The 15,488-nt window shown below is 55.8% G+C and overlaps 1 protein-coding gene across 7 annotated transcripts in view; it reads left to right on the forward strand.

The window, feature by feature from the left end:
• The window catches only part of TNKS1BP1 (tankyrase 1 binding protein 1), a 35,797-nt gene that overhangs the window by 4,315 nt on the left and 15,994 nt on the right, over positions 1-15,488 (forward strand). For 5 of the 7 annotated variants that reach the window (XM_025216848.1, XM_025216850.1, XM_025216847.1 and 2 more), the window contains 6 exons: positions 453-637; positions 1,168-1,987; positions 6,457-6,526; positions 9,036-10,667; positions 11,988-13,783; positions 13,978-14,070. In XM_025216848.1, the coding sequence (XP_025072633.1) occupies positions 463-637; positions 1,168-1,987; positions 6,457-6,526; positions 9,036-10,667; positions 11,988-13,783; positions 13,978-14,070 (4,586 nt within the window). In that variant the 5' untranslated portion in view covers positions 453-462. The remainder of the gene's footprint in view (positions 1-452; positions 638-1,167; positions 1,988-6,456; positions 6,527-9,035; positions 10,668-11,987; positions 13,784-13,977; positions 14,071-15,488) is intronic. The other 2 variants (XM_006034774.3, XM_025216851.1) reach the window with 2 other exon arrangements.

Raw genomic sequence — 15,488 nt, forward strand, 5'->3', positions numbered from 1 at the left:
GGCGTAGTGCGTGCGTGTTAGCACAGTGTATGGCGGAGGGGAGGGGAGGAGCTGGGGGGCTGGCACTGTGCATAGGGCAGTTGTGAGTTGTGCATGGACTTGGGGTGCAGATAGGGCTGTGTGGTGTTGGAGCTGAGGGGAGCTGGCTCTGATGGTAAGAGGCAGGACCTATGCTGTCCAGCTGGGTCTCAGCTGCTTCCCTTGCTGTGGGGCAAGGTGAACTGGGGGCAGGGTTGATACAAAGATGGGGCTGCAGGGTGCAGCTCTGGAAAGGGGTCTTTTCAGGAGGAGCTGGGAGGGAACTGACCGGCTAGGTGTGAGGGGACCAAATTCTGAGGGGTCTGCTGGGAAATCCTGTAGGGAGGCACTGTAGGGAGTGCATGTCCTGTAGGGAGGCACTACCTGTTCCTTTCCTGTCTCGTCATCCTGTAACATCCCTCTCCTCTCTATAGGGGCTGACGCATGCACTGCATCCATCAAGATTCAATTCCAGCTTCCACCATGGCCTTCCAGCCTCAGCCCCTGCACCCTCCATTTCCCTGCACCCCCTCCAATGGCAGTAGGGAGGATGGGGCTGGGCAGCTGTCTGGTGGCCCTGAGTCAGGTCTGTGCTCTGGGGAAGAGGAGCTGAGTGGAGGTGGGATGTTTGGGCTTGGAGGGAGGGGTGGCAGAGTTCCTAATATTTCCCTGGAGTGAGAGGTGGGGGAAAAGGTGGGGCAGGAAGTGTCACAGTTCAGGTGACACCAGGGAAGGATATCAGGAAATGGGGTGTGGGGTGCTAGCTCTGATCTACCTTGAGCCTGGGGGCCTTTGCTAGTTTAGGTAATGGGGAGTGGGATACGGGGCTTCTTCCCTCTAAGGGGCGTTGTCTCTGATTCTGCGTGAGGGTGGGAAGCAGGGTCATGGGGCTGAGACCTTGATCACTTCCACTATTTTGAGGTCCATCTATGAGACAGGTTTGAGTTCTCACTCTGGTACTGCCTTCACAGAACCCCCTTTGATACTGAGCACAGGCCCTGGACAGTTGTGGACAGCCCTGGACAGGGCTCCTCCCTTGCAGCCCATGGTCATGGTGCTAGACCACTCTCCTGTGGCGGGGGAGGCCGTCATTGCCTCTTCCGTGAGGTTTGCCTCTGAGGCACACTCCCACCCCTTCTCTCCCTGCAGGTGACACTCGCCCAAAACCTCCGGTCAGGCCTAAACCCCGCGTGCTGCCCAAGCCAGCTGTGCCAGCGAAGCCCTGTACCCCGTTGCCGTCCCTTGGGGTGCGAAACACCCGTACCGAGCTGCCTTCTGCTGAGAAGATCAACCGCTTGGCAGGTCCTAAGCCATACGGTGCTGGGGTCAGCAGTGTTGTTAAGCGCCCCGCTTTCAGCCTCAAGAGCTCCATGGGAGAGGCCACCAATGGGAAAAGGGGTTCTTCTCCCACACCTGGCGCCAGGGTTCTGGCTTCAGCAGTGCTCACAGCTGAAGATCTGCCTTGCATACCAGGGGAGGAAGGAAGGTCTTCTTCTCCCGTGATGCCGCAGGCTGTGGGACTCCTGGGGACCCGCAAAGTGACCTCTCCCTTCAAGGTGAAACCAGTGCCAGTGGCAACCAAGCCAGAGCGCTTCCCTGGCACCACAGTGGAGGAGATCCTAGCCAAGATGGACCAACCTCGCAAGGAGGGGCCGCTCAGCCCTGACAGGGCTTGGGCCCTGCGTTCTTTCAGCTCTGACAGTGGCTCCTACTTCACGCCCAAGGGCTTCACTGCCTTTTGGAGACGTGCCAGCAGTGAGGAGGTGGGCGAGAGTGACACCACCTTCATCTTTGAAGCTTCCAGGGACTCCCTGCCTCCTGAAGCTCTGGAGAGCAAAGAGCCTCCCAGGAATGAGTTGGGCTCCCTTCCCTCTTCCTCCTGCCCATGCCCAAGTTCTAATGGACAGCACTTGCTCGAGCCCCCAGATGGAGCAGCAGAGAGCGACTCTGACACCGTGCCTACGACAAGGTGAGGGGCAGGTGGCCCTGGGGGGTAGGGGGCAGAGGACTGTTGCTAGCTTTCCAGGGTTACATTGCCTGTTCTTGCATGGGTTGGTATGAAAGTAACTTTGCATTGAATTGTGAGTAACTGGAAATAGGTAGAAACTTGGTGGTGGGGCTGAGGCAGGTCTCCTCTGAGGGGAATCGGACAGAACTCAAGCAAGGGGATTATAGTCTCCTGTTTATGCCCTGGGTAAAACAGCACTCGTTGGCTGGCACCTGCAGCTGCACAGGAAGGGGCAAAAGCCCTGCAGTAGTCAGCATGGGCTCATCTGTGCCCCACATGTTAGCCCTCTCCTGATTCCTCCAAGATTGGCGTACACTGTCAAGCAGGGGGTTGAATACGCATTCCAGGATGCATGTAGCATTCCCCATGACAGCTTTATTTCTGCTGCCCACAGAAAAAGTTCTCTTTTGTACAGGAACCAGCTATCCTGGCACAAGCAAATTTAGAAGTGCTGTGATGCTCGGGTCAGAGGCTCAGGCACTATAGCTAGAATGGTGGGGAAAAAAATCCAACCCCAGATCTACTGGGGAAACCACACCACAGGTAACTTGGCTTTAAACCCAGCTGGGAACATCCACAAGGGTCTTTTGTACCAAATCTCACATTGGGTGGCTCTGTTAGAGCAGAGTCATGTTGCATGGTTGGCCCAGGGAGTGCTTTGTCTTAGAGTATCTCTGAGGCCAGGTGCTCAGCTCCTGTCACCAAGGAGTCACCTGCTCGGTGAGTTAATCAGTGGACAAGACTTTGCTTCATCTGGAGTTGCCAGGAAGGGTGCTTAGCTGAACCCAAGTGAGCCACTTTGGTCTTGTCCACCTTCACTGGCCTCTGCTGGCAGCTGTCACTGCCAAGCCACCAGTGCTGCACCTTGTTTCTGCTAGCCTGTTGCAGTCCCAGTGGGACAGGCAACAGTTGGCGGAGGGGCTGCAGCATCTAGCAGGTGTGGGAGCATATAACCATACTTATTGCCATCAGAAGCCTTTCTCTCTAAGCAGAAGTGGCATAACTCTGCTAGCAGGAAGAGGGTCCTGTTGCAATGGAAGGATGGCCTGTATGGAGGTTCTGCTATTAATTTTTTGCAGTGGGACCAGGGCTTCCTAAGGGGAGCACTGCACCCCTGGTAGGCACAACATAACTCAGCAGGCAGGTTCTCCTGCTGTACTAGTAGAGCCACCACCTGGAATGACCAGCTGTCAGCTGTCTTAACAGAAAGACTTTTCCCCCTGGTTTAAGTTGTGTCTACATAGCGGAGGAAGATTTTTGACAGAGTGCTGTCAGTTGGGGAAGGATGACTTTTTCATGTTCCTAACTGACAGTGCTATATTAGCAAAACTTTGTCACTTAAATCTGCTCTGTATGTCCATGCTGTGTTCTGTCCCTGAAAGCCTGGGTTCTGTGCTGTGCAGGTGTGGGTTTTTATAGAATCATAGAAAATTTGGGTTGGAAGGGACCTCAGGGGGGGCATCTAGTTCAATACTCTGCTCAAAGCAGGGCCATCCCCAACTATATCATCCCAGCCAAAGCTTTGTCTACCTAGGTCTTAAAAACCTCCAAGGATGGAGATTCTACAACCTTTCTGGGTAACGCATTCTGGTAGCTTATTACCCTCCTCATGCTGAAGTTTTTCCTAATATCTAATCTAAACTTCCCTTGCTGCAACTTGATGCCTAGCTCCCTGTTCTGTCATCTGCCACTATTGAGAACAGTCTAGCTCCATCCTTTTTGGAACCACCCTTCAGGTGGTTGAAGGCTGTTATTAAATCCCCCCTCAGTTGTCTTCTCTCCAGACTAAATAAGCCCAGTTCCCATCAGCCTTTCCTCAGAAGTCATGTGCCCCAGCCAACTAGCCATTTTTGTTGTCCTCTGCTCTACTGTCTCCAATTTGTCTACATCCTATCTGTAGTGGCGAGCCCAAAATTGGACACAGTACTCGTGCTGTGGCCTCACCAGTGCAGAATAGAGGGGAATAATCTCTTCCCTCAATCTGCTGGCAACACTCCTACTAATTCCACCCAGTATGCCGTTAGTCTTCTTCGCAGCAATGGTACGCTGTTGGCTCATATTCTGCTTATTCCCCACTGTAACCCCCACATCGTTTTCTGAAGAGCTGCTGCTTAACCAGTTGGTCCCCAGCCTTGTCCTACTGCTTTGAAGAGGCAGGGGCTGGGGGGATGCAGTGAGGGAAGGTGGGACTGGGTTTGGGCATGGGAAAAGGTTTGAGACAGGGAAGGTCCTATGCTGGAGTGAGAAGACATGTGGAAAGTCAGTCATAGGCAGCAGCCGAATTTGGTACAGGAGGGATTTGGCCTGGAAGGTAGGTGTGAAGGTCCATGGAATGGAGAAAAAGGAGACCCATCCAAAGGCAGGGTGGTAGGCAAGAGGTGGATCCTGGTGAGACTGGAGTGGGGAAGAGAGAATGGGGGCAGGAAAGCTGGGATGAGAGGATGGGCGGGGACTCGGTGAGTTAATCAGTGGACAAGACTTTGCTTCATCTGGAGTTGCCAGGAAGGGTGCTTAGCTGAACCCAAGTGAGCCACTTTGGTCTTGTCCACCTTCACTGGCCTCTGCTGGCAGCTGTCACTGCCAAGCCACCAGTGCTGCACCTTGTTTCTGCTAGCCTGTTGCAGTCCCAGTGGGACAGGCAACAGTTGGCGGAGGGGCTGCAGCATCTAGCAGGTGTGGGAGCATATAACCATACTTATTGCCATCAGAAGCCTTTCTCTCTAAGCAGAAGTGGCATAACTCTGCTAGCAGGAAGAGGGTCCTGTTGCAATGGAAGGATGGCCTGTATGGAGGTTCTGCTATTAATTTTTTGCAGTGGGACCAGGGCTTCCTAAGGGGAGCACTGCACCCCTGGTAGGCACAACATAACTCAGCAGGCAGGTTCTCCTGCTGTACTAGTAGAGCCACCACCTGGAATGACCAGCTGTCAGCTGTCTTAACAGAAAGACTTTTCCCCCTGGTTTAAGTTGTGTCTACATAGCGGAGGAAGATTTTTGACAGAGTGCTGTCAGTTGGGGAAGGATGACTTTTTCATGTTCCTAACTGACAGTGCTATATTAGCAAAACTTTGTCACTTAAATCTGCTCTGTATGTCCATGCTGTGTTCTGTCCCTGAAAGCCTGGGTTCTGTGCTGTGCAGGTGTGGGTTTTTATAGAATCATAGAAAATTTGGGTTGGAAGGGACCTCAGGGGGGGCATCTAGTTCAATACTCTGCTCAAAGCAGGGCCATCCCCAACTATATCATCCCAGCCAAAGCTTTGTCTACCTAGGTCTTAAAAACCTCCAAGGATGGAGATTCTACAACCTTTCTGGGTAACGCATTCTGGTAGCTTATTACCCTCCTCATGCTGAAGTTTTTCCTAATATCTAATCTAAACTTCCCTTGCTGCAACTTGATGCCTAGCTCCCTGTTCTGTCATCTGCCACTATTGAGAACAGTCTAGCTCCATCCTTTTTGGAACCACCCTTCAGGTGGTTGAAGGCTGTTATTAAATCCCCCCTCAGTTGTCTTCTCTCCAGACTAAATAAGCCCAGTTCCCATCAGCCTTTCCTCAGAAGTCATGTGCCCCAGCCAACTAGCCATTTTTGTTGTCCTCTGCTCTACTGTCTCCAATTTGTCTACATCCTATCTGTAGTGGCGAGCCCAAAATTGGACACAGTACTCGTGCTGTGGCCTCACCAGTGCAGAATAGAGGGGAATAATCTCTTCCCTCAATCTGCTGGCAACACTCCTACTAATTCCACCCAGTATGCCGTTAGTCTTCTTCGCAGCAATGGTACGCTGTTGGCTCATATTCTGCTTATTCCCCACTGTAACCCCCACATCGTTTTCTGAAGAGCTGCTGCTTAACCAGTTGGTCCCCAGCCTTGTCCTACTGCTTTGAAGAGGCAGGGGCTGGGGGGATGCAGTGAGGGAAGGTGGGACTGGGTTTGGGCATGGGAAAAGGTTTGAGACAGGGAAGGTCCTATGCTGGAGTGAGAAGACATGTGGAAAGTCAGTCATAGGCAGCAGCCGAATTTGGTACAGGAGGGATTTGGCCTGGAAGGTAGGTGTGAAGGTCCATGGAATGGAGAAAAAGGAGACCCATCCAAAGGCAGGGTGGTAGGCAAGAGGTGGATCCTGGTGAGACTGGAGAGGGACAGAGAAAGTAACATTGTGGTTTGATTAGTGAGGAAAGCTGGGATGAGAGGTTGGGCGGGGAGCTGGTGTGGAGTGGGGTTCTAGCTCCACACAGTGTAGCTCACACCCAAAGGAAATGTGTAGCAGGGCCTAGAAGAGACCCTTGACCTCCTCGGTTGGAAAGAGATCCCCAGAGAGCCATGCCTCCTCTCTCTCCAGCCAGTGCAGGGCTCTCAGGGGTCTGAGCAGGAGGGGTCCTGGCTGCCTGCTCCAGATAGTAACCCCCATGCTTCACTTTTCTTTCCTCAGAGCCTCCCCAGCCAGCACCAGCTGTGACGGAGATCCATCAGGACACAGAAGGCTGCTGTCCACCCCTGGTGTGAGTTCTCAACTTGGCCCCCACAGCGCGGCATCTGCTCTACTGGGCTCTCTCCTTCAGTGCTCTCCTGTCTCCTCCTGGGCTCCCTCCCTCTGGGGTGCGTTTCTCTTTTCTTCTTTCTCTGCCAGGCAGTAGGGAACTGGCTTCTGCATCTCTTCCTTTCGCCCCCAATCTAGGACTGGTGGGATATTGGGAGCTCAGATGTCCTGCACAGGGCTGTGAGGATCTCAGGCCCACTCAGGCTTCATTGCTGTAGTGATGGGAAGGAAGCAGGAGAGCAGGCCAGTGCACAAGCCAGAGTCTCTTGGAAGAAGTGTGTAGGCTGGGCCCAGTCCCCTTGGCTCTCTCAGCCCTGTCCAATGCTGGGATCTCAGCGTTATCTTCTCAGCCTGGCTCTGAACAGTGAGCAGCAGTGACTCACTGCATTGCGCTCAGTGACCCAACAGGTATGCAGTGTGAGGGTGCGTCCCTCCGGGCCCACTGCCAAACCCCCTTGGCACTGAGGGTGGGGCAGGACAGGATGGGAAAGCCCCTCTTCTTGCCCTCCTCTCTGCCAAGGAGATAAGAACCAGCAAGAAATTAACTATTAACTCCCTTCCCCTCACACTTGGTGATGGGCGGGGGTCCTGGTTTTCCCTGATAAAAAATTGCAAATTCTCTGATTAAAAACCCCAAAATCTATGATTAAAATGAAAGGCCCCCCTGCCCTGCTGGAATGGGTCTTCAGCTGTCAGAGCTACTGGGCCATGGACCTGGGTCCACAGCCCTATACCCCCAGCAGAAGGTGGCAGCTGCTGCAGCAGAGCAGAGCCTGGCTTTCCCCCACTGCTGCCTGTCTGCTACAGGCTTGGGTGGGGTGGGGCCAGCTCCCCGCCACTGTGCATACTCTTGGGGGAGCAGGGGAGATTGGTGCCCCTAAGATCTATGTGTGGGGATGAGTGCAGGCTCAGGCTCCTGCCCTCCCCCAGGGCCTCTGCAGCCTGGCAGGTATGACCCAGCATTGCAGGGCAAAGTAGGTCCCTGAAGGGAAGCTGCTTGCTGCTGCGAGCTCCGTGCTGCCCTGGCAAAGCGTTCTCTGCCCTGGCAAAGCAGTGGGGGCGGCAGTGCAGGGTTGTGCCCCTCACTGCTGCCACGCATGCAGGGGATGTGTCTCGAGGGCAGTGCAGAACTTGCAGTGGCAAGCACCTTTCCTGCTCAGTCCTGCTGTGCCTTTCAGTGCCAGGCTGCACCCACTGAGCTGAAGATGCCCTGGGGGAAGGCAGCAGGGTGGGAGCCCGAACCTGCAACAGGCAGACTGTGCCCATCTCCCCCCAACCCCCGTGGACAGATCTGGGGGGCACGGGTCTTCCCTGCCCCCACAGGAGTGTGCGCAGTTGCAGGAGCCAGCCTCACACCCAGCCCCCTGGACAAGTCGCTCACAGCCCCGGGCCCCAAGCCCCACACACTGCCCAGCTGGGCAGCAGCCCGAGCCCTGCCCAATTCCCTCCCTCACCACCCTTACCTGCAAGGAGCTGCTCTCCAGGCTGCCTCGGAGCATGTGCATATACATGCACATGTCCTCTGCCTGACCGCTGTCTACCTGCTCCCCCCAGCCCCTTGCAGGCTGGAACTCTGCCAGCCTGCAGAGAGCTCTTTGCTAAATCCACAGGTTTCTCTGTTAAAATAAGAAATCTGCATTTTCCTCCAGTACAAGGGAAAATGTGCGTTTTGCTCCGTTTTCCTATGGGAAACTGAAAACCTGGATCCCTGGTGATATGCGACTGATTCTCCAGCCCCCCTTGGGGTTGCCATCTTGGCCTGTCTGACTGGGAATGGGGGAGCAGGAGCCCTGTAGGCCAGTGTGTCCACTCTGCTGCCACAATAATAGCTTTCTCTTGCTTTATTCTCTTCCTCCTCCTCTTCCTCCTGTTTCTGCCTGTTGTTTCCTCCCTGCTATATCAGAGGATGTTGGGGGCCCTCCCGGAGAGGGAGTTAAGATGCAGGCAGTGGCTAGGCCTGGGTGGGAACCTGCAAACAAGGCTGAGTGAGGGGTGTGGGCAATGAGGCATGATCATGGCTGCAGGGATCCTGGAGATGCAGGGAGAGAGAGAGGAGTAGAGATGGGGAGCGGCAGCCCCAAGGGAAGTTAGTAACTGTCAGGGCTGAGTCACATAGGGAATTTCCTTGTGGCCCTTGCATTTCACATTGAGACGCTCCCTGCAGGGAAAGGGTGGGGGCAGCAGGGCATCTCTTGCCCCTGCTGTTGGATTCTAACAGACTGATCAAGGTCCTGCACAGGTGGGGCGAGGGGCAAAGCTTGGTATGGACAGGAGTGGGTAATAGGGGTTAGCTGGAGCTGTACCAGGAGATGGGGGAAATGGGTCTGTGAGGTGGTGGTTGGGCTGGCTTGGGGTGCAGAAGGTGTGGTGGGTATTAGAGCTGTCCTTGGAGGTCACTCATATGGGGGTGCTGAGGCCTGGCCTGGTACAGGTTATTGCTTATTATACCCAATTTCTTGCTTTTCCCACAGGTCTCCCTTCTGCAGATCTGCTCAGTCCCTGCTGCTGCTGTTGAGCTCCCTGACCAAACAGCCCCTGGCTCTCCTAGTGTTTCTGCCAACCCCTCTCAGGCCCCAGGGCCCCCCTATATCTCTCATGAACTCCTGGCCCAAGCACTGGGCTTCCCTGATGCCCTTGCTGAACTCCCAGCCCCAGGTGTGCCTGGCATCCCTGCCAGTGTCACTCCTGGGTCCCCTGGCACCCCTTCTGAGCTTCAGGTGAAGGTTTCTGTTAGTCTTGCCCAGGCCCCAGGTGCCCCTGATGCTGCAGCTGAGACCTGTCCTGGGGTATCCCATTTACTAGGGTCACCTGAGGGTCCTGGTGAGACATCTCCAGGCAGCAACAGTCCCCCAGCACCAGGAACCCCCGACACCCCCTCTGAACTCCTCCCCAAGGTCACCTCCTCTCCAGGGTCCCCTGAAGCTCCTTCCCAGTCTCTAACCACCTCCAGTCTAGCTGAGGAGCTCCCCAGAGTCTCCCAGTCCCCAGGATCCCCAGAGGCACCCACCCAGTCCCCAGGGTCCCCTGATAGCTTGCCAGGTCCTGAACGCAGCTCCCCTCCACTCTCTGGGGACACCAAGCCATACACAGGCCCTGTGGAGTTGTCCCTGCCTGATGATGAGAGGAGGGTCCAGCCCCCGCAGTTGGGGCTCCGGCGCTCCTCGGAAGGGATAGTGCAGCCGTCTGCCGAGGGGCTGGGCATGGAAGAACTGGGAGGCTCATTGGCTGCCTTGTCCCAGGGAAGGGGTCCTCCCTCAGAGCAGTCCTTGGGAGGCGAGTCAAATTGGAGCCTGTCGCAGTCATTTGAGTGGGCCTTCCCCTCCCGGGCTCCTGAGTGGGGGGTGAGGAAAATGGAGTCATCTCCCAGGTCCCCCATCAAAGAGGCCAGTGATTCCAGCATCTCTGAGGGAGGGGAATTGGATGGGGAAGGTTTGGTCTGTCCTGGTACAGCCCCAAGCCCTGAAGGGTCTGGCATGGGAGCAGAAGAATTGAGGCAAGGAGACCCCAGCACTGAACTGGGGAGTGAGAGAGGAGATCAGCCTGATGCTGGTAGACATACTGGGAGCACAGAGGCCCCCAGTGAGGTGGGAGAGATCAAGGCAGAGGAGTCTGGGAGCAGGGAAATGGTAGCTGGGAAAGCAGGGGAGGCAGAGGCCACGTGTCCTGGTGGCCCCACAGCACAAAGGGAGCTAGCTGTAGCTGAGCTGAAGGGCCCTGGGGCAGAGGGGGACACTCTTCAGGAGGAGCAGGGCACACTGCCGGTCCGTTCTGCTCTTCATCTGACGGAGCCACTCCAAGCTCTAGAGCAGGCTGAGCCCTCTACACAGCCCTGTGTCCTCTTCTCTGATACTGTTCACCTGGACAAGGCTGCCTTCTCCTGGGAGGATGACTCAACACTGGGCCTAGCCCAAGCAGGGCCTGCCCTTGAGAGCATGGAGGGTGCAAGGCTGGAGCCAGGAGTGGGAGATGCCGACCCACTGGGGGGTTCTGAGTCCCACTCTGATCCGTGCTGGCTGGAGGAGCTGCTGGCATCACCCCCACCCAGTGCTGATGACACTAAGAGGAAGGTGGTGCCCACACCTGGAGACTCTGAGGGGTCTGAGGTAAAGCAGTGACAGTGGCTGCCTGTTGGGTGAGGGGCAGGAGCAGGGGAGTTGAGCAGGGCATTCCCCTGGGTGTGTGTGGGGTGAGTATGTCTCTGGTGCTTGGTGAGAGGGTGCTCCTGCATGTAGGAGAAGCTTCTGTGGAGTCAGAAGGGTGCTTCCTCCCCAGCATTTCAAAGGTTGGAGGGGGTGAGGGGGGAAGTTGCCCTGGCACCAGTAGGAGGTGAGGTGACTTTCTCCAGGTGTATTGGAGTCAAGAGGAAGTTTTTCTAGAGGTCATGTCTCTGGCACCCGTAGGCAACACTCTTCTGTGGGAGAGGGCATGGGGATAGATGTGAGGCTCCCCTTTCAGTCCGCACATGCAGCGGGGCTGTAATGGGTTAATCCCTGCCTGGCGGCAGTGGGTGGGTGTGCCATGCTGAATGAGCCAGGCTTGGTCCCAGGCAGCCAAGCCCTGAGCGAGTGTGTGCACAGAGTAGTTGGACAGGTTGTGTGGAGGCAGAGCAGGAACGTGCTGGGGGAATGGGGGTGGGGTGAAGCACAGAAGGTAGCTGTAGCGCAGCCTGCTGCACGCTCCCCCACCACCTCTCTTGGCTTTCCCTTCTGGGGCATACGGGAGCCCCCAGTTTGGCACAGCCATGGACAGGGATGGTGGTAGGATATCAATCCTTCAGAGGCTCTTGGCTAACTTGGAGCTGCGGGATGAGGCTGGGCGTGTCCGGCACTCAGAGCGGTTGAGTGCTCCCTGGATGGGCACAGCATCTGTGAGTACACAGAAAGATCGTGCCTTCTGGCCTCCTGGCAGCTGGGCTTGGGGTCCTGCTGCAGAGGGCAAGGGATCCCAATGGTCTCTGCTGCTGCCCTGCTAGCATGCCCTATTCCTCCAGGTTTTCTGGTGATGGGCAGGAGGGCTTGCAAGAGGTGAAGAGGCTGGGGACATACCACAGGAGCTGATGAACCACAGCCCTCCAGAATAGCCTTGTGGAGGTTACACTCAGAAACAGGATGCCTTCCCATCCAGGAGGGGTGGGGGGGGGAACAGGTGATGCTGGGGGTCAGGAGGGGGCCTCTTCACGCTCCCTTCCACAGGTTAACCTGGAACCCCACTGCTACAGCTCCACCTGGGAAAGTACTTAAGAGGGAGTGCTTCAAGCTCAAGGGAGTGCCACAAACCCAAGGCGAGTCCTCTTCCTTCCTGTCCCATAGCAAGGCTGCTTTGGGGTGGAGGGGACAGGACTGTCCCAGCTGGGTCTCCACGTTCATTCTTGTCCCAAATTCCCTTTTCGTCTAAATCACCTGTCTCCCTCCCTTTCTGCACAGGGTCTCCTTGGCTGGTCGCGGAAGGACCTGCACAGTGAGTTTGGCATTGGAGAGGCCCGCCAGGTCAGTGACTTCGACTGGGCCAGTGAGCCTGGCTCTGGGAAGAGAGACTGGCCCAGTGGGTATGGAGCAAGCGAGACTGAACAGGACCGGGCTTTTGGCACCAGTAAACGCGACTGGGCCAGTGCATACAGCATTAGTGAAGCTGATCGGCAGGATGGGGTGTTTGGTGTCAACGGGAAGGAGTGGGCCAGTGAGTACAAAGGGACAGAGGTAATGGGGGATTCCAGCACTGGGCACAGAGACTGGCCTGACACTTATGGCCTTGGGGATGGCCAGCATCAGGATGGAGACTTGAGCACTTCCAAGCCAGACTGGACCAGTCAGTACAGCATTGGCAGCACTGACAGCCAGGGTATGGAATTTGGCACTGGGAAGCCAAACTGGACCAGCAGCTATGGTATTGCAAGTGGTAACCAGCAAGACGAGGAGTTCAGTTCTGGTAAGCCAAGTTGGACCAGTGAGTATGGTGTGCGTGATATCGGCCAGCAGGACAAGGACTTTGATGTTGGGAAGTCAGGCTGGACCAGTGAGTATGCCATGGGTGACACCAGCCAGCAGGACAAGGAGTTCAGTCCCAGCAAGCCAGCATGGACCAGTGAATACAGTGAGAGTGATGCCAGCCAGCAGGACAAGGAGTTCAGTCCCAGCAAGCCAAGTTGGACTAGTGAGTACAGTGTGGGTGACAGCAGCCAGCAGGGCAAGGAGTTCAGTCCCAGCAAGCCAAGTTGGACTAGTGAGTATGGTGCGGGTGACACCAGTCAGCAGGACAAGGAGTTCAGTCCCAGCAAGCCAAGTTGGACTAGTGAGTATGGTGTGGGTGACACCAGCCAGCAGGACAAGGACTTTGGTGTTGGGAAGTCTGGTTGGAATGGTAACTACGGTGTGGGCAACACTGAACAAAAGGAGAGGGAGTTTTGTACTGGGAATCAGGATTGGGCCAGCAAATATGGCCTTAGCTGTACAGACCAGGAGAGTGCCTTTTGCAGTGGAAGCAAAGACCAGTCTAGCATTGGGGATTCTTGTTGCCTAGGTCGAGAGCCCAGTGCTGAGAAATCTGGTTGGAGTGGCTCTAATCTCCAGGAGAACAAGTCTGCCACTAGTAGCAGAGACTGGGCTGTTGAATTCAGTGTTGGAGGGGCTGAGCACCAGAACCAGTTTGGCATCATAGGGACGGACAGGGACAGCAGCATTGGTTTAAGCACTTTGAATCCATCCAGCTCAGCTGGGACTGTTGGTCCAGCAGAGCTCAGAGAGAGCCAGTCTGATTGGGTTGGTGAAGAGGGGATTGCTGGCCCAGCGATGCCCCAAGAGACTGGAACAGGCCAGTCTGACTGGGCCCAGGATCTTGGCCTTAGACGCCTGGATATTTCCAGCAGCTGGGGAGCTGTGGGTTCTGATGACTGCACAGAGGGTGAAGTGGGACGGACAGACTGGGTCCAGGACCCTGTCACGAGCAGCCAGAATCCCTCTGATGGCCAGAGGCCTGAAGGCTTTGATATGTGCAGAGAGGAGCAGCTGGACTGGGCCCAGGACTTGAGCCCTATATTTGGCATAGGGAACACAGTTACTTTCAGCAGCTCACAGGCCAAGGGCCTGGACAAGACCAGTGAGGCTGGAGTGGAACGAACAGATGAGGCTGGTGACAGCGGGAGCGATGTCATGGAGCAAAGCCCTGACCTCAGCCTGCACATTGAGGAGCCGAGCATAGAAGATGGTGGAGACTCGGAGGATGGGTAAGGGCTATGCTGGGCATGTGAGGGTGGGGTGTAAGAGGGATGAACACCCCGGTTGGTGTCCTGGCTCCAGTAGTAGCTCTTTTCAGTGGGGCCTGTTGATGCTTAGAGTACTTGCTCCAGTTTAGGAAACCCATGGAGGGGACATCGGTATGGCTGAGAAGCTGTTTGGCTAAGCATGCATCTTATGGCAGGGAGTGCTGCTGCTGCGAGGCATCTGTGGGGAAGTTCCTCCCTGGGCCTTCTGCTGCGGACGTGGAGGACCATCTTGTGCTCACTCAGTCACGGTAACGGGGTCAGGCTGTCTGCTGTGCAGTATCCTCCAGGACCCCTTTCTCCTCTTCTGCAGCCTGCTTGGCTTTAGTGGGCATCCCTCCAGGCTGAGGTGTGTTGGTTGAGGTGGCCCAACTTGCCACTGACAGCAGGACCTGGCCTTTCCACCTACTTCCCCCATCCTGCACCTTTTCACATGTCCAGGTCCAGAAGAGGACAGGTGGACTGGACCAAAGCAATTTGATCTTGCTGTGGGGGAAGCCATGCTGCTTTGGGCCCTTTCCCTTGGCACTGCCTCTAATTCCCCACCTGCACCTCTTTCCCCCAGCCTTTGGGGACTATCTGGATACAGTGTTGAGAAATGTCTGCTATGTTAGCCCTGAGCCTTAGCTCTCTATCTTCCTCGCTCCCCGATGACTTCTTGCTGTGCCTTCTTCCACTCTCCCTGAGGACTGTTGCTGGCCTCATGCTGAAATATCCTGATTTCCTCTGAGTGGCCTGCTGAGGCCCTCAGGGCAGGGCACATTGGCTCTCAAGTAGGGCTTCCCCCTTGCCAGGCACTGGGGACCTGAGGACAGCCCTGCATCTTCCTGCTAGCCCCCAGCATGTAGAATGAGACCTGCCCCTCTCAGTCAGGAGCTGAAATTCTAGCGTATGAAGGTTTGACTGGAGTCACTGAGGGGTGATGTCATGGGCTTGGGAGTAGCTGTCTGGCTTTTGGTAATCATGGGAGCTGGCTGGAAGCCTGGGGCTGGGTGGGGCCCTGAGCACGCTCCCTCCATAGGCCTGACTGGCTAGTATGGCTTTGTATGGCTCTTGTTGCATTGCCCTGGCAGTGTCCTCTCCATAGGGCAGGCCAGGTCCTGGAGAGCTGACAGCCAAAGCATAGCATCCTGGCTCCATGCCCACAGCAAAGGGCAGTGCGCTGCTGTCCCATCCACTGCTGGGAGAATGCAAGCTTCCCCATTTCCTGTCCTCTCCGCAGCATTTGTTGTTCCCCCTGCTGGCTAATGTTCCCACCAGCATGACAGCCCCTGTGAAGAGCCTGCTGGAGTTGGAGGGGTTACTTGCCTGAGTAAGCCAGACTTTGGGCTTCTCCATGCCAGGCGATCCCTTTGCCAGCCCAAGTGAGCCCTGCCCCACCGGTGCCAGGGGGCTTCTCCATGCTGGCTGGATTTTCAAGTCTGTCCCTGTAGCTGGCTTGGCTCCCAGTATGGGCTGTGCATAACCTAAAGGGTGTAAAACTTATGTTCCCTGGGAACGGCTTCCACTTGGTTATTTTACACCCACTTCATGGTAGTGCTGCCTCCCAGCTAGTATTCCTGCCTCCCCAGAAGGGTTTTTTTTCCAGGCTTAGGATGCCTGAGCTTGGCCAAGAGGCAAGGAATTCTGTGAGCAGTATCTTTTATTGAGCCAACTGCATGGTCGGGAA

Source organism: Alligator sinensis, unplaced genomic scaffold (genome assembly GCF_000455745.1).
Source record: "Alligator sinensis unplaced genomic scaffold, ASM45574v1 scaffold639_1, whole genome shotgun sequence".
NCBI lineage: Eukaryota > Metazoa > Chordata > Crocodylia > Alligatoridae > Alligator > Alligator sinensis.